The following is a 19,724-nucleotide window of genomic DNA, read 5'->3' on the forward strand; positions in this document are numbered from 1 at the left end:
AATCAAGGATGTCTTGCACTTGCGCGCATGGAAGGAGTTAATTCAAGAACCAAGCACATTGATGTGAAGTTCCACTTTCTTAGGGATCTTCAAGAGCAAGGTCTTCTTGAGTTACTTTATTGCCCAACCGAGGATATGGCAGCAGATATCCTTACAAAGCCTCTGACCGCCGAAAGACACTCAAGGCTTACAAAGAAGATGGGTTTAATAGACCAAGCCTTAGCTGTTGAGAAGGGGTGTTGGAGATACAACAACTTTCAGCTTATCCGATAAACTGCAGTTCACAAATAGGACAGTAGATGTCGCTAATGCTAAGTGATATGCTATGCATTTTCTATGATGTGTTGTATTTCCTGTACACTGTACTGTAGTTGTTGGTTATCTCTTCCTGTCTGTTCTTCTTATAACAATAAGGTGACATCTTTATTTCTGTGATTATGTTCCAATAAAGAAGCCAGTTCCTGTTTACTCCACAATGTCTGATCTGAATGGACTCTGCTGCACCCAGTGATCGCACTCTGCAACAGACAGGAGGGACGGTGTGGGCAGCATATACAGGAACTGATCCCCTTCATTTTTCTCCTGCAACTGCTGAAAGCCTGCTTCTCCTCCTCTCTCTCCAGAAGGCATTCAGCGGCTGCAGGAAGAAAACAGAGAGGATCGGTTCCTGTGTTCCTGTATATGCCACCCCTCCTGTCCAGATTACTGCTGCCTAAGCCCCTGTGCACTCCCCTGCCCCATGCCCTCCCCCCGCTGCAGCGTAGGGGATGTTTCAGGATGGAGAGCTGGAAAGGGACAGGTAAATATGTCATTTACTGGCCCCTTCAAAAAAAAAAACACAGTAGGTTATTGCTACCAATCACTTTTGTGTCTATTCATAGCTAAAGCATAGTAAGCTGTGTTTACTATGCTTCAGTTTGTGAATGAGAAGGAATACGCTCAACAGAGAGCGCTTCCCATTTTTTCACTGCCCTGTTCGGTTGAGGCTGCAGAGAAAGAGGCTGGGGATTCTCTGTTCTCAGTTTCTTTCCCTGTCTCAAAAGTGAGGCCCGATAGTTCACCAAAGCCCCCCAACAGGGCTGTTAAAAACATTGTAAACAATAATATATAAAATTGTAAGAATAAAGCAATAAATAAAATGGTAAAAATATAAGAAGAAAATAAAATAACAAAAATAAAAAAACTACTGACACCATCCACTGCCTTACTGACACCTTCCACTGCCCTACTGACACCATCCACTGCTCTACTAACACTAGCCTCTGCTTTACTGGCACCGTCCACTGCCCTACTGACACCATCCACTGCCCTACTGACACCATCCACTGCTCTACTAACACCAGCCTCTGCCTTACTGACACCTTCCACTGCCCTACTGACACCATCCACTGCCCTACTGACACCATCCACTGCCCTACTGACACCAGCCTCTGCCTTACTGACACCTTCCACTGCCCTACTGACACCATCCACTGTGCTACTGACACCATCCACTGCTCTACTAACACCAGCCTCTGCCTTACTGACACCTTCCACTGCCCTACTGACACCATCCACTTCCCTACTAACACCAGCCTCTGCCCTACTGGCATCGTCCACTGCCCTACTGACACCATCCACTGTGCTACTGACACCATCCACTGCTCTACTAACACCAGCCTCTGCCTTACTGACATCTTCCACTGCCCTACTGACACCATCCACTGCCCTACTGACACCATCCACTGCCCTACTGACACCAGCCTCTGCCTTACTGACACCTTCCACTGCCCTACTGACACCATCCACTGTGCTACTGACACCATCCACTGCTCTACTAACACCAGCCTCTGCCTTACTGACACCTTCCAATGCCCTACTGACACCATCCACTTCCCTACTAACACCAGCCTCTGCCCTACTGGCATCGTCCACTGCCCTCCTGACACCAGCCTCTGCCTTACTGAAACCGTCCATTTCCCTACTGACACCATCCACTGCTCTCCTGACTAACGGCTAAGTTTATATTTTTACAGTGACAACAAAAGTAAGTTTTCCTTACTATTTAGTTAGGCCTTACTAATTAATGTCTTTAAAAAAGCCGAACCCAAGTGATCATTGATCTCTTTCATGTTGCTCAAGTAGATCTCCACCTTTCAAAGGTTGCCAACCCTTGCTCCAGGGTATTCAAAAGAATTGGAGAGGTATGTCAAAATGTGGACAGTTTCTCCAAACGTTTTTGAATCACCTACTCGATATGTAAATAAAGATCTGAAATAACTCTTTAGAAACTTGGAGTATCTTGGCATGCAGTGTCAGTGGCAAGTGGTAGTGGGGGAGCCACAGGTCAACTTTTGCATTGGGGCCCAAAACACTTGGCTCTGAAACATTGCTGTATGTTTATTATGTGACCACTAAAATAAAGCTTTGGACCCTTTCAAGGAATTCTTGGTGTGCTGATGATACTCCTTCACTTTAATGCATGCTGCGGCACATGAAAAAGTGTTAATAGGCCTTTAAAAATATTAAAAACACGCTTGCAATAATCTTGGTGCCACCTATACTGCTTAAGTGGCACATAGGTTATTGAAAACAATATTTCTTTAAATCTAGATCTAGTACAAATCCTTAGGGCCCTTTCACACAGGCTTTCAGTTTAGATCTGTCTGTCAGTTTGCAGACAGATCCAGACTGATCCCACCTCTTTTCCTGGCTGGAAGACATCTAGCATTATCTAGCACTTCCCTTCACAACCTTACTAACCCTGGCCTGCCCCTTTCATTCTTTAGATTTTAGTTCTTTTAATCATTTAGGCTCAGCATCATATGTAGGCATGTCCTATGGATACATGCACATGCAGCCTGCCTCAAAATCCCCATTTCTTTAAACCATTTTGATATTTTCATAACTTTTCCCAAGAGCCAGACCACCGCTTGCATCAGGGCTAAGGGCTTTTGAGAGGAGTATTGAGGCAGATGGAACGTAGCTATGTACAGCACCCTGCATAACATAGAAAAGCACAGAGACCAGTGATGACACCACTGGGTCTGAATAAATAGGGTTGTAATCAAAATGTAAAGCTTTTATTTAAACTTTTCTTTAGCATGTCGATGAGGGGTGGAGGTAGGATCCAGTGCAGGAAAAATTTAAGAAGATTAAATTTAAACTTTAAAGCCTCTTTCACATTATTGGACTGATCGGGTCCACCTGTCTGTTTTTGTGGGGGGACCCGATCGGGCCACCCATTGACCTCTATGGGAAGGCGGATGTCAGTGGACATGTGTCCGCTGACACCCGCCTGGCATCCAATCTGCTGAAAACAGACAGTTGGCGATATGTTCACCATCCGTCCAGTGGGTCGAATCTGATGGGATTGGATAGAAACGGCAGGCTGTCCATTTTAATTTGATCTTCCTGTAGAGGAGAGTGGGACTCTGACAGGTCCGTCTCTGAACAGTGAGTGGGGACAGACCCGTCATCCGCCTGCTCAGCGGAGATCAACAGAGGGATCCCCGCTAAGCAAGCGGAGTTCATCAGAACTGATCCGCCCCGTGTGAAAGGGGCCCAATGACCTATTTTCACAGTTGTGGTTTTGTAACAAACCAAAGGTTTTGCTTTTAGTTTGCATGCTTGGCTACTAAAAACAATAAGGGAATGGTGCTATCTACTAAAAAAAGATATATATAAAACGATGTGGGTGTGTTAAATGAGCAATAAAATGCTTACAAAGGTATTGAGATATAAATATAAATGCACAAAGAAGAGAAATAAATAATACAATAAATAAAATGCAATGGGTTAAAATATGATATGTGATAAAATATAAGTGCAATAAATATCAATAAGGTGCTCCAGTAAATAAATAAATAGTGGTAAATAGTATATCAATTGATGAAGGTGACCAAGTGCATATAAAATATGTATATATCAAATAAATGAGGTGCAGTAAAGGTGCAAAAATACACAATAAAGTGACAAAGTGCACAAAATGGTTGAAACAATAAATACAATAAAGTTACCTGTGCACATAAATTATATGAAGTGACTAGGTGTCGGCAGACAAATATAATTCATATAGCTGGTAGGACAAAAATAAAGTGGATAAGTGACAAAATATCAATCAGATAGGTGACTAGGTGGTATAATTAGTCCATAAATGGGTAAAGGTGACGAAAAATCTTTGTATAAAAATACTGGAGGTGACCCCATGGTGGGTAATAAGGTGAGGTGCTTCGGTGACCCCTAGGGTAGGTAGCCAACTCACCGGAAATACCCACCCCACACAGGGGTAAAGAGCGGGTATGATAATAAAGATAATGATCCTTCAGATGGATCCTGGTCTCCTCTGGTGGTCCTGGGATGGAATGTGTCAGGAATGCCCTGTTGGGCTCAGGAGTAGGCAGAGGTTCCTATAGGAAAGTCTGGGTCCTGAGGGAGTCCACACTCACATGGGGTATATGCTCCAGTGTCAGCCAATCATAGCGGGACAAGGTAGGGGCAAGTAGAACATGTAGGGCAAGAAGAAGGCTGATATTGTAATACTGTATGTAAAAAGCCTTTATTCATAAAAAGTATACAGATGGGTACTCACATTAAGTAATTGATAAACAAACGCTATTCAGATCCTTGGAACGCAATGCGTTCCACGCGAGTACCGGAACCGGAAGTGATGTGACGGCGCTTACCTCTACACTTTTGATATAGTCCTTGGCTATATTAATAGGGGAGGTTGCAGCCAGGGCCGGTGCTTCCACTAGGCAAACTAGGCAGCCGTCTAGGGCGCATTGCAACCTAGGGGCGCAGCCATGAGTTGGCACTCTCTGTCCATCATGAATGATCCTTGTGAGCTGAGGGGAGGGGGCAGCAGTGGGGGAGGAAGAATGGACAGAGGAACATGCCAGGTGTCTGGGGCAGTGTCTGAACTACCAGGCCCTGGCTTTCCACCACTGTTGGGGGGGATGGCCAAGAGGCAGGAAGGGCAGGAAGGGAGCCCACATGAGTGCTGCCTGCATAATGATCCTCTTTGGCTGGAGCTGAATGGTGTAAACCCTGGGCAGGAAGTGACTCTCTGCACTGAGCTGGTGGGCGGCCGTTCATTTCCCTGGGTCGGTATTAAGCAGGGAGCGGAGGAGAGCTGAACCTGACCCCAAGCTTGACACTGGAGGGTGGCACCTTTTCTGGAGAAGAAACGAGGAGGCCCCCGGAATGGTCTGAGGAGGTTTGGGATTAGGGACGTGCGGAGTTCTCGGACTGCTGCTTCTCCCTTTACCAGGAGCCGGTTGGAGCTGTGATGAGCACTGTGGTCCAGAAGAGGAGCATCCTAGAAGAAGGAATCAGCAGGATCACGGTGAAGGAGGGCAGCGTGCGGGCCACTTTCTTCATACCGTCCAGTGAGTGTCCCCAGAACAGGGGATTAGGGTCCCTGGGTGTGACATGGAGGTTCCCTGGTGTGAAAGGGAATCAGGGTCACCCCGAGTGCCATGGGGGATAGGGGTCACTGGGTGTAACAGGGTTTCGGGGTCACCAGGTGTGCAATGAGGAATTGGGGTCCCTGGGTGTGCCATTGGGGACTGAGGTCCCCAGGTGTGACATGGAGGAACATCAGGGTCCCCAGGTGTGACATGGAAAAACATCAGGGTCTCTGGGTATGACATGAAGGAACATCAGGTGCCCCTGGTGTGACATGGAGGATCATCGGGGTCCCTTGGTGTGGCATAGAGGGACATTAGGTTCCCCAGGTGTGACACGGAGGAATATGGGGGTCACTGGATATGACAGCATACCATAGAGGAGCCATCACATCAGGGTCACTGGGTATGACATAGAGGAGTTTTTAACCCCTTCCCTTTTATTTTTTTGAGGGCGGGGGGGGGGGGGGGCGCACGTAGCTGGTCTTGCCTAGGGCATAAAATAGTCTAGTACCGGCCCTGGCTGCAGCCTACTTACACATCCACATCACGTATCCCTTAGCGCAGAGCCTATCATTTCCACTAAAAACATTGACAATGCATCTTCTCAATATTGAAGGGAAACCAGTCTTTTACCACCAATGTATAAAGATTGAAACTGTACTATTGAATACTATGTACAGATTTTTCCTTTGCTGTTTCTGCAGGATTTGGTTTCCTATCAAATCTCAGGCAAACCACAGTGGTGGAAATTGGTCTTTATACTGATCATAGGAAGGATTGGAGATAAATGGTTTTGGATTCTACATCATAATTTGAATTCTCCGCAATCCAAAAACCATACGAGATCACTGGGGTTGCAGGTGTTTCAATAATACCCAGGTACTTTTTATCTACAACTTTATAGCAAATGTTTTCTTTTACATAAGAGCAACACTAACATTATTTTTATGAAACAAACAATTTAGCTGCACAACAGGCCTTTTATAGTAAATTTGGACTAATATGTACATAAATACGGATGTAAATGATTCTGTTGATCAGACTTACTTCTGCAAATTCTCTGCTTCTTCAATAGTTTCTGGTAGAGTCTGACCTTTCGTTTCAGGTAGAAACAGAACAAGAACTCCTGAAAGTGTTCCAATTACAGCTACAAAGCATAATCAAAAGGAAGCAGAAACACATGCATAAGCTCAATAAAGTTAAAAATAATTAGTACACTTATATTTATGTAATACAGTGCAAAAGTAATGCATATCTCAATCTGCTGTTGCAGTCTTGAACATTAAAGTGTTACTAAACCCAGCACCCTGCATTCACTATATCTGATCTCCCACAGTACACAGAACATGGAAATGCAATTCTTGTAGTAAATATAAATTGCTAAATACCTTTTCTCATCATCAGTATATAGCAGTCTTGTGACTTCTATCATTGTCCAGCCAAACACTGGTTAAAGCTTGTAGGAGGAGTTTTCATTCTCCTCTGGCTGTCCTGTGAGGCTGCAGGACCCCTGACCCTCTGTCTGGACAGTGCTTATTGGCCCTGTGACAATCACATGCACCTCCCAAAGAAAAAAAAAACTCTCTAGCAATACATACCAAACTGAGCATGTGCAGATTGACTCCAATGGCTCTGTCTTATCAGGAGATGGATTGGGGACAGTGGAAGAAGGGGAGGATCAGAGAAGACAGAATCAAACAGCCTTTTTACACAATGTGAGGGTTTAACCCCTTAGGTTTCACAGTGAGTATAACAATCATGCTTCACTGCATATACAGACTGATTTAACTGTTGTGGGTTTAGTAACACTTTAACTTATAAAACTCAGTAGGTACTTTGTCACACTTTCTATTCTATATAATACTCAAAGGGGTTGAAGGGAATCAAGTTACTCTTTTACTGGAGAGTCTGCCATATTTCTGTGTGTCGAGCAGAGGCCAGATCTGAGTGATCAGATTTGAATAGGAATGAGCTTCAAACCAAACTGGGAAGAAAGCTGTCACCCCGCCCACTGAAGACCAATCAACTGCAGCCAGGGAATTCATTGCCTCGTAGGTGCACATACACAAAAGGGAGGGGATGCTCATGACATGATTGACCTAATATCGCCACATAACCATATTAGATTTATGATGTCACAAACATCTCTTTCCTATTTCTAATGTCAGCTGCAGGGCAGGGAATCCCCGTCTGCATTTTTTTTTTGACTAAAAATGACAGTTGGCTTCTGATTATAGACCAAAACGCAGGCCCAAACAAATGCAAGCTCATCCCTAGTCCTGACCAACTTCTCACAACACAATGAATCTCAGCCCTGTCCAGCTACTGCTAGTTGCAAGAGTGGCTTAGTGTTGTTATTCTGCAATAAGAAATGCTGGATCTCCAGGTAATAAAATTAGCAACAGCATTACAAAAAAAACAATCTGTTTATGAAAACGATATTATTATTATTATTATTATACAGGATTTATATAGCGCCAACAGTTTGCGATATACACATGATGCCATGCCTACCGGAAAATAGAGTCAGGGCGTAAGAGCAAGTCGCAATATTAATTTGAAACACATACTTTGATTATTCACAATGGTTAACTTGGACATCAACAAACATAAGAGTAGAATTCAATACAATTTGTGGTGAAATGCTGTATATATTTTTTACTTATTTTGTCATTTTTTTCCCCTTTATATTTAGATAGTTGATTACTTTTGGGTTTTCACAAAACATTTCTGTTGATATGTAGAAGTATGTGTCTTATCACTAAAATGATTTGCTTACCAAATACTATAAGTGGTAGCTCCTTCCAGACATTTGACAACCGGTAAACAATAAAAGGTGTTATTATTCCTCCCAGATCACACATTGATGAGCAGACCATTATTCCAAGATTCCTCATGAAAGAGAGTAAGAAGACTTAGACAAGAAGTATGTACAATATACTACATATCGAAATATCTGTTTATATACAGTACCTTGAAAAAATGTTCATACCCCTTGAAATTTTCCACATGTTACGACCAAAAATGTAAATGTATTTTATTGGGATTTTATGTGGTAGACCAACACAAAGTGGCACATAATTGTGAAGTGAAAGGAAAATGATAAATGGTTCTCAAATCTTTTTACAAATAAATATCTGAAAAGTGTGGCGTGCATTTGCATTCAGCCCCCCCCCCCCTGGTCACTACTTTGTAGAACCACCTTTCGCTTCAATTACAGCTGCAAGTCTTTTTGGGTATGTCTCTACCAGCTTTGTACATCTAGAGAGTGAAATTGTTGCCTATTCTTCTTTTCAAAATAGCTCAGGCTCTCAGATTGGATGACGAGCGTCTGTGAACAGCAATTTTCAAGTCTTGCTACAGATTCCTAATTTAATTTAGGTCTGGACTTTGACTGGACCATTCTTACACATGAATATTATTTGAACTAAACCATTCCATTTTAGCTCTGGCTGTATGTTTAGGGTCGTTGTTCTGCTGGAAGGTGAGTCTCCACCCCGGTCTCAAGTCTTTTGCACACTCTAACAGGTTTTCTTCTAAGATTTCCATTTATTTGGCTCTATCCATCTGCCCATCAACTCCGACCAGCTTCCCTGTCCTTGTTGAAGAAAAGCATCCCCAAAACACTTCAGGGTGATACGCAGTGTTATTCTTCCGCCACACATAGCGTTTTGCTTTTAGGCCAAAAAGTTCAATTTTGGTCTCATCTGAACAAAACACTTTCTTCCACATGTTTGCTGTGTCCCCCACATGGCTTCTCGCAAACTGCAAACGGGACTTCTTATGGCTTTCTTTCAACAATGGCTTTCTTCTTGCCACTCTTCCATAAAGGCCAGTTTTGTGGAGTGCACGACTAATTGTTGTCTTTTGGACAGATTCTTCCACCTGAGTTGTGGATCTGAGTGATGATGCACACAGAGTTTATAAAAGACAGCAGTCTGCACACGTCCAAGATGGCTGCCAACAGGTAAGACCTTGACATTCTCCCACCTGAGCTGTGGATCTCTGCATCTCCTCCAGAGTTACCATGGGCCTCTTGCTTCTTTGATTAATGCTCTCCTTGCCTGGCCTGTCAGTTCAGTTGGACGGCCATGTCTTAAGGTAGGTTTGCAATTGTGCCATACTCTTTCCATTTTTGGATGATGGATTGAACAGTGCTCCGTGAGATGTTGAAAGCTTAGCATATTTTTTTATTACCTAACTCTGCTTTAAACGTCTCCACAACTTTATCCCTGACCTGTCTGGTGTGTTCCTTGGCCTTCATGATGCTGTTTGTTCACAAAGGTTCTCTAACAAACCTCTGAGGGCACACAGAACAGCTGTATTTATACTGAGAATAAATTACACACAGGTGGACACTATTTATTAATTAGGTGACTTGGAATTGGTTCCACTAGATTTTAGGTAGAGGTATCAGAGTAAAGGGGGCTGAATACAAATGCACATCACAAATTTCAGATATATATTGGCAAAAGAAATTGAAAACAATCTATCATTTTCCTTCCACTTCACAAGTATGTGCCACTTTGTGTTGGTCTATCACATACAATCCCAATAAAATACATTTACATTTTTGGTTGTAACATGTCAAAATGTGGAAAATTTCAAGGGGTATGAATACTTTTTCAAGGCACTGCATATCATGTTTACCTGATAAAAGTTGGATAAAGCTCAGCATTCACCAAACAAATCATTTCATAAGAAAGTGTAATCCCCATTCTGCTTACACATCCTAGTGTCACTTTTAGCCATTGTAAACCTGAAAAAGAGAAGTACAAGACTAATGTTTAACAAACTGGGTCTCATTGTTGGCAGATCATCCGTGATGAATTTATTTAACTTTAGAATCTTACTGTTTTCAGGCAGTCCTGTTTTGTGCTGTCTTCTTCTACTCTGGAGTTTGCATCTTGCCTATTTGTGTGTGCCTGGATTTGAATCCCTGTTTTGTTACCATAGCCTATTTTGTACTTGCATTATTGGATTGCATCTCCCTGTTGTAGTTATTGCTTTGTATTCTATTATCGCCTTTCATTATTTATTCTGTGTTTGCTGTTGCCTGTATTTTTCTGTTGGACCAGTCCACCAAGTCCCACCATGCCATTTGCATCAAGTCATGTTGTTTTTCCAGTCTCTAATTACTCTTGCATGCTATTCAGTGCTTTTACCCACCTAATTTTCTGCCTTTAGGCTGTCTTGTCTTTTGGCCACACGTTACAGGGTATCTGTCAGGATACTTTTTATATATGTCACAACTAAAGCTTCCATCCACTGCTGAAAATTACAATTGCCTAAGCCTTGAAAGCAGTACTAGTTGAGGTAAAGGAATATAATTGTACATAACACTGTAGCTATGTATTCCCAAGAACAGCACCACCTCTTGTAGTAAAGGCAACTTCCAACACTACATGGGGGCCTTGGCAGCAACAGGCAACAGTATTATCATACAGGTAGGTCCATATATATTTGGACACAGGCACAATTTTAGATTTTATCAGGTATTTACCAAAACATATTCAAGCTATAGTTATACAATGTATATGAGCTGAAAGTGCACACTCTCAGGTTTAATTTGAGGGTACATACATTCAAATTGGAGGAAGGGTTTAGGAATTACAGCTACTTTCAAGAAAAAATATCCACCCTTTTTCAAGGGACCAAAAGTAATTGGACAATTCAATCAAAAGCTGTTTCATGGCCAGGTGCAGGCTACTCCTTTGTTATTTCTTCATCAATTTGGCAGGTAAAAGGTCTGAAGTTGATGCTAAATGTGGTACATGCATTTGGAATCTATTGCTGTGAACCTACATCATGCGTTCAAAGGAGCTGTCCATGCAAGTGAAACAGGCAAGTGAAATGAAACAAATCCATCAGAGAGATAGCAGCAACATTAGGAGTGGCAAAATCAACAGTTTGGTACATTCTGAGGAAAGAAGAATGCACTAGTGAGCTCAACAACATAAAAAGGCCTGGACATCCACAGAGGACATTTGTGGATGATCACAGGATCCTCTCTATGCTAAAGAAAAACCAATTTACAACATCCAGACAAGTGAAGGGCCCTCTCCAAAAGCGGGCGTTTCATTGTCAAAGTCTACAATCAAGAAAAGACGTCACGAGAGCAAATACAGAGGGTTTACCACAAGGGGAAAACCATTCATAAGCCTGAAGAATAGAAAAGCCAGAATTGATGAAGAAGCCACTTCTCCACAAAGGCTGTGACATCTCTGCCCTCTGTCTTTTCAGGTAGGCCCACAATCTGAACATTTTTGCGGCGTAGATGGTTTTCCATGTCATCTGCCCGATTGTTAGTCTCTTTCGCCAGTAGGTATGCTGAACGTGATTTGTGGGCTAGTGGGGGGATCTTGTCTTCAACATTTGGCACAGAGGCATTTTCACAGTTTTTACAGTGGAAAGGGCTCACCGCACACCAGGCCGCCCACTCCCTCCTGGGAATACGCCCAGGCCGATACTGGCCAATCTCTTGCATTGAGAAGGTTGTGTAGGGTGCACTGATAAGTGTTGAAGCTGCTTACCAGGGTCCAGTACCTATAATGGAAGTGTATATAGCTTGATAATGATTATGGTGCGCTAAAACTTCAATAAACAAATACAAAACAATAGTGATGTATCTTTAAAACATATTGCAACAGTGAAAAAAAGATAAACTGTGCAAAAATGGATCACAGTGAAATAACAAAAACAAACAGTCCAAAAATTCAAAATCTTCCACCGTGTTGCTTTCCAAGCATGTGATGTTTTTAAAGTGTGGCAATCAAACAAATTGGGGCATAACATAGCGTGGGATATCAACGCCCACATTAACAATAATTACATTTCTCCTTGTTTTTTGTACATATAACATATTTCTTTGTGAATAATAATTGTATTCATTTTATTGAATTTATATACATATGTTTTCATACATTATTTTAGATTACATGAATTATATGTTGTAATTCCCATCATCGAAACACATTGCCTGTTTGTAGAGGAGTAAAAAGTAATTTCCTCCCCACTGCAACGCAGACCCGGTCGCTGACCCGCACAGCGTCCCGGAATGGCCACCAACGAGGGACTCGCGGCCCCTACTGCTTGGATGCCCGTTACTATTGCTATTTATGTGAGTACCTGACTTATATATTTTATAATAAAGCTATTTTACATAACGGTACATCACTATATTGGCACTTCTTTCTTATATATCACCATCGTATACACCAAAGAGAAGATCCTATCACCTGGTATTAAAAAGGGGGCTATCCCCTCCCCCCTTCCATAGGAGTCGCATAAAGACCACGCTGCAATAAGGCTTGTTACCCCTGCAGGGGTACATACCTCCGGTGAGTGCGGGAGCAATTGGAGGGGTGCACCTGTGTGTTTTTGCCCATCACCCACATCACCCCCAAAAGCACTGCAAGCACCTTATTTTCACCTGAATAACCATCGGCTATCAATTATTCCATATTGGTTTTTTCAATCACGGACTCACCCAGCAACTTAATAGACTGTTGATTTGTTTTTGGATTATCCACTGCATGAACACTATTTAAGATTGTGTTTATTTATAAATGTGAATGCACTTTATCCATATTTTAGCTTATGTTATATTAAGTGTGTTTTTATATTTATATTTTTATTTTTATATTTATATATTTTTTTTGAGATCAGCACACACAATATTTATGCACTTTGCACCAAACCACTTTAGAGACACCCTCACCAATTTATATATAAATTTTGATATTACCTTTACACTGGTACTTTATTAATTTGTACCCTTGCCCTTTAAACCAACCATATTTATTGAGATCACCTATAATTAGGCAGCGCCACTTTACCTCACCTTGCCCACAATTTGGCACTTTACCTTTTCCGTCGGGTAAGGAGGAAATCCTCAAGGTGGTGGGATTCACACATATTGTTTGAACAGCATTTGTTTGATTGCCACACTTTGAAAACATCACATGCTTGGAAAGCAACACGGTGGAAGATTTTAGAATTTTTGGACTGTTTGTTTTTTTTTTTTATTTCACTGTGATTCATTTTTGCACAGTTTATTATTTTTTTTTCACTGTTGCAATATGTTTTAAAGATACGTCACTATTGTTTTGTATTTGTTTATTGAAGTTTTAGCGCACCACAATCATTAGCAATCTCTTGCATTATAGGGACAGGGAAGCTGTGCTGCGCCAGGCCCACGAACGAGCCAATGAGCAATTCATCGGGACCCGGTGTCGTTCTACCCTGACTTCTCGGTAGAAGTACAGAAAAGCCAAGCCTAATTCCCAGAGGTGAAGCGGCACCCGCGGAATATACATTTACTCTACTCAATGTTGTATCCTGCAAAGTTGCGTGTAACGGCCGGAGGCCAGATGCCCTTTTTGAATCTGCAAGGGAAGCTGCAACCTGGCTAGATAGCAATGAGCAGGCCTTACGCCGACAAAGGGAAAAGGAAGACAGAGATTGATTCTATTCCTTCGAGTCGCAGCAATCCAGTTCAGCAGCCGCTATGGCTCCCACATTATTCTGCAAGTTTCTAATTCTGTTCAGTTAGGGGACATGATATTGTTAACCGTATTGTGAACTACAAAGAGAACTGACTGGACTTTTACTCCTCTACAAGTTTGCCGTTTGCTTGATTTGGAATCTGACCTTTTATGATGGTTTGGTCTGCCCTGTTGGCAGATAGAGCACCTGTTGGATGTTTTTTTCCTTTCCTTTTTTTCCTTGTTTGAGGGGAAAAAAACACTTTATGACCTACTATATCCATATCAGCCACTGGACACTAGGTGGCACTGTTGTGCCTGAATTCTCTTGAACACAGCCAGTAGTTCCAACAACAGCACAAGTCAGGTTAACGGAAATTGTCGGACTGCTGGGGCAGACCTGTGAGGGTCGCATACCCCTGGGCACTTTAACAGTGCAATTATTCCCTGAGGACATGGTTGTCATATGAGCTATGTGCTTATGATGCTTATAGATTTGCTATCATGTCTGGAATTCCTGATTTCTTGGAATGTCAGGGGTATACATTCACCTCTTAAACGTACAATTATCTTTACTTTCCTTAAAAGATACTACCCAGCCATATTGTGTTTTCGGGAAAAACATCCCACTACAGACACACAGGGCTGTTTGAAATATTCCTCGGCAGGATGGGCATACCACTCCACTCACACTTCATTTTCTCAGGGTGTGAGTGTCCTGGTGCATGCGTCCCTGGATTATCGGGAATATGATGCTAAAATAGACCCCGAGGGGCGTTTTGTATTTTTACACTGCCGGATTGGCTCTTTAATGTATATTAGCATGTGTGTACATTCCCCCACTGTTACTTCGGCAGTGCTGCGGACTTTGTTGTCATTCATGGCAGGGAAGTCGGAGTTGCTGCTACTGATTGTCGGGGACTTTAACTGTTGGCTGAACTCACTTGTGGACAAACATTCGGTCTCGAAGGCCTCTGTCTTTTCGCGGGGTACCCCTCTGAAGAGGCAAATGCAAGAGGTGGGATGGGTAGACATATGGAGGATTATGAACCCTCTAGACAGGCAGTTCTCCTGCTTTTCTAAAACCCATGGCTCCCTGTCCAGAATTGATTTGGCTGTTGGTAATTTGGGGATGCTTCCGTCTGTTTTTGAAGTCCTGTATAAGCCGAGATGTGTTTCCGATCACTCTCATATGGTGTTACAGCTTATAACTTCTCTACCCTCCAAACTAGGAATTGGCGCTATACTATGAGCAATTATATATTATCACCGTTGGACACTCCCCACTTAAGCTGGAGGGATATCTAAACGGGATATCATTTCCTGCACTTACCTCAAAAGCACAGGGAGAGTTAGATTCCCTACTTACTATAGAGGAATTGCAGTGGGCAGTTGCTGCGTTCCCCAACTTTAAAGCCCCAAGGGAAGATGGCCTTCCAGTTGAAATCTACAAACAATATGCAGAGATATTATTACCAAAACTGCTACGGGTGTTTAATGCAGCTTGGGTAATGGGAGCTGTTGCCCCCTTCTTTGTCTAAAGCTAATATAGTTTTAATATTGAAACCTGGAAAGGATTTGTTGGACCCGAGCTCATAAAGGCCTATATCATTGCTCCAGAGTAATATTAAACTGTTAGCTAAGGTGTTGGCGATTAGACTGAATGGTGTGATCACTTCCATCATACATGCAGATAAATCTGGCTTTATGCCTAACAAATCCACTGCAGTCAATTTGAGGCAGTTGTTTCTAAACATGCAGTCTCAGGCAGACAATATGGGAAACAGGGCGCTGCTATCAATGGATGCTATGAAAGCCTTTGATAGCGTAGAATGGTCATTTTTGTGGCAGGTTCTATAGAGATTTGGATTTGGTGAGGTATACATTTCTTGAGTAAAACTGTTGTATAGCCACCCATAGCAGCCATCAGGGCGTCTGGTAAGTTGTCCCATACCTTTCACTTGGGAAGAGGTTTCTGCTATGGTGATAGACTGAAAAAGGTAATGCTATACACAGACGACAGGATGATCTTGTTTGGTGACATGGATAGGTCTCTGAGGGTAACAATGGCCACAATTACGGAATTTGGGAGCTATTTGGGTCTCAAAATGAATTGGTCCAAGTCAGCCTTGATGCGAATTGATAACACTGATACGGGTCAGGATAACCTTGGTGGTCCTACCTCAATTACCTCCTCCTTTAAATATTTAGGAGTACAAGCAATACCCAATATTCTGGATTATTTTCGGCTTAATATATCCCTGTTACTCCAACAATTTAGAGATCGCACTAAAACGTGGAACTCCTTCCGTATATCTGTTGCTGGGAAAGTAAATTTAATCAAAATGATACTCATGCCCCAATTACTTTACTTCCTTCATAATGCTCCACTGATGATCCCTTTAAAAACATTTAGAATTTTAAACTCAATATTTCGTATTTTAATATGAAATAATCGGACCCCCTATAATAAAGCTTGAGCATCTGCAGCCCCCTAGGGATGACGGTGGTTTGGCTTTGCTTAATCCCTGGCTTATTATATCCCTGCCCATTTGCAGCACCTTATTGTTACACTGTAAGGGGACAACGAACAAGCTCCATGTTTTTATGGCTCGGCACACTATGTGATGCTGCATATAGTGCAGTAGGGTTCCCTCTCTTTGTCTCTGGAGGCTCAAGCGCTGGCTAAACCACATAAAATATACCCCACATACAACCTCATACAGAAGGTGTGGAATAAGGCTAAATATCTTTAGGGGGTTACTGGATATGCGGAGTACAGCCCTATCTGGTCAAATGAGAACTACCTGGAGCTGGCTAAGCTTTAGCATGGTGCTAAATGGAGGGGATATGGCGTGCTTTATCTTAGCCAAATCTTTAAAAATTGGACACTACTTCCTTTCGAAGACCTGAAGGGCAAATTTATTCTACCAGACTCTATGCTCTTTTACTAGATGCAGTTGAAACATGCAGTGACGGCGCAGGGTAGATCCTCAGAGTGGACTATTTACCTTTATTTACTCTAATTAGAGAAGCAGAGACATCCAAGGGATTTACAGCATAATGCTATGTTAGGCTAATACACACCTTTTTGAAAAAACATCCTTTGACTGTTAGGGAGAAGTGGCAGAGGGACATTGGTCAGATTACAGGAGACCAATGGGATGAGACCCTACAGTCAGTGCCAACATGCTCATTAAATGTGACACAGAGACTGACCCAATTATATATTGTCCTGAGGGTATACCTCACGCCCCAGAGACTGCATGTTGTGAGCTTATTGCCAACCCCCTTCTGTACAAGATGTAAACCTGATCATGGAGACCTGGTGCACCTGTTATGGAGATGCCCTAAGCTGCATGTGTATTGGAAGGGAGTGGTGGACATTCTCAACAGATTGTACCAGGTATATATACCTTTGGATCCCAAGCAATGTCTATTTAGCATACTAGATGAATTGGAGTGGGAGAATTACACGAGAGAGGCAATTGTGAGATCCTTGTTCTTGGCACGCAAGCTTATAATGATCCATTGGAAATCTGAAAATCCTCCTACAGGAAAGGAATGGATTATGGCAGTGGGCAATACCATACGAATGGAAAAGCTTGTCTACCAACACAGGGCATGCTCCAGAAAATATGAAAAGCTATAGGCTCCCTGGTTGAATGTCCCAGGACTAGCACCAGCGGACCTGGGTACGGACCCGGCTGCTAGGTCTGAATGCTGGGTAATACCCCCTATTCATGTTAATGTGAATATAAAGCTGTACTTCGATTGGGACTATGGTCACTAATTTAATGCACAAATCTCCCATGTATGTTCATAAACAATGTGGAATGGTGCTGCTGAAGTTGTGTCTGTTTGTATATTTTATTCGATTCTAACCGATTGGTTATGATGTACTGGCTCATTGTTAATACATTTTTTTTTCTGGATAAAAAAAAAAAATAGATCTCTATATACATTTTATTATACAGTATATACACTATATGTATTATTTTTTAACCTTTTATTTAACCTTTTAAAGTATTACATTTGTTGTTACAAATAAAAAAGCTATAAATGAAGGAAAAGTAGTGATTAAAAAAGCAATTTTGGGTTAAACCAATTATTGTTTTGCCCAGTGATCATCATGATCCACCTTACTAGAGGTGTGTCATTTGCCTACATACTATAATGTGTCCCTTTTTACCATCTTACCAAAGTTAAGAGGTATGGTTACCAGTACTTACATATACCCAGAAAAAGGAGGAATGTAATAGTTTAGTAAAACTAAGGATACTTTTGCATGCACTGGCACTTTGCTGCTGTTTTTGATCCCTGTGAGTGGCTAGCTACCTGCTACATGCAGCAATTGCTGCTGTTGCACTTTTTGCTAAAATGCTCATGTGAGCAGGGCCGGTGCTACAACTAGGCAAGTTAGGCAGCTGCCTAGGGTGCCTGGCCGCTGATTTCCCTACTCAGTCTCCCTCTCCCGAGTCCCACTGCTGCCTGTTCTGTGCAGCGGCTCTGGACCATCACTGAGTGTATTGGTGCTGCTGCAGCACTGAAAAACTGACCTGACGTCACGTTCTCCGAGTCCTGACAGTCTCCTGAGACCTGACACTGACAGAACAGAGTCATTGCCGTGCTCTATGAACATGATCCATGCTGAGACCAGTTACCAAAGCCAGTCAGCTCTGCTCTGCCCTTCTCCCCTCCCCTTTATCCAGCAACAGAACAGAGCAGAGTCACGTGACGATCCGATCAGTGGCGCTCCGGAGGTGTGGTGTGCGACTCAGCTGGACCGGAGACACTGCCGAGGCAGAGCTTGTGCCTGGAGACTGAGAGAGGGAACCGTTGGCAGCAGAGCCTTGGTGGTAAGTGAACTGTAAACAATGAAGAGCACATTAAGATTCTATAACTGATTGTATAGTGTACATATAAGACTTAAATGTCCTTAGACTCCTCAAATGTGTGATGTTATCCCCTCCTCCACCTTCTCCCTCCCACCCCCATCCCCCCTCCTCTCCTCTCCTTGTCTTCAGTCTGGGTCCAGAGGTGCAGGTGCGGGCCTGCAGCCCAAGGCTAAATAAATAGGTGAAAATGCGCTGCAAAAATCTCTACCCCCGCCACCTTCAACGTATTCCTGGGCAGGATAAAGGGGTGGAGTCAGGGGCGGAGCCAATGGGGTGCAGCAAAAAAAGGTTTAGCCTACAGTGTCAAAAATCCTTGCACCAGCCCTGCATGCAAGTGTAGCCTTCAAAGCATTTGTGTGAGCAATGTTCTATAGTTAGGGCAATTGTGTTTAGAATAGACCCCAGAGAATGCTCATGTTTGTGCTAACTTGTCTTGGACAGAGATTTTGCTTTAGGGGCTGCTTTAGGGGCTGGCTGCATACCTGCTCTGATTTCAAATCACTATCTTGGCACTTATGTGGTTCAATCTATTGTTCTTCATGTATCTGGTATCAGTCACATGAATCCAAATCTCCGTCCGCTCTCTCAACATTTTATTGTTGTAATTGATGTTTGGTTTACAAAATGCGGTATTAGTTTACAAAAATCCCAAAAGCTTTTAATATTGACAAGTGTATAAGAATCCTTCTATTCATTCAAGGTCGCTGGATAAATAAGTATTTAAATTGCTGCTAATGTATGTAATTTGAGTTTATCTGAAATCTAAGCAATGTAGGAAGCATGTATACTGTGTCTATTGGAATACCAAAGGATCATGTATACCATTAGGAAGGCAGTTCCCATAGACACAGCACGTACAGTATGCCCTGTCCAAAGGTTTGTCAGTTCAGCATTTCACTATTCAGTGCATGCTTTATGCCTGCAAGAAAAAAAAACACAGCTAAACACTA

General features: G+C 42.5%; 1 protein-coding gene across 2 annotated transcripts in view; it reads right to left on the minus strand.

Annotated features, from left to right (window-relative positions):
• The window catches only part of SLC22A2 (solute carrier family 22 member 2), a 213,205-nt gene that overhangs the window by 144,338 nt on the left and 49,143 nt on the right, over window positions 1-19,724 (minus strand). For both annotated transcript variants that reach the window (XM_082250266.1, XM_082250267.1), the window contains exons 8-10: window positions 10,041-10,149; window positions 8,170-8,282; window positions 6,438-6,537 (exon numbers count right to left, since the gene is read on the minus strand). In XM_082250266.1, coding sequence (XP_082106392.1) covers window positions 6,438-6,537; window positions 8,170-8,282; window positions 10,041-10,149 — 322 coding nt within the window. The remainder of the gene's footprint in view (window positions 1-6,437; window positions 6,538-8,169; window positions 8,283-10,040; window positions 10,150-19,724) is intronic.

This window comes from Pelophylax lessonae, assembly GCF_965119305.1.
Source record: "Pelophylax lessonae genome assembly, chromosome: 3".
In the NCBI taxonomy this organism is placed as follows: Eukaryota; Metazoa; Chordata; class Amphibia; order Anura; family Ranidae; genus Pelophylax; species Pelophylax lessonae.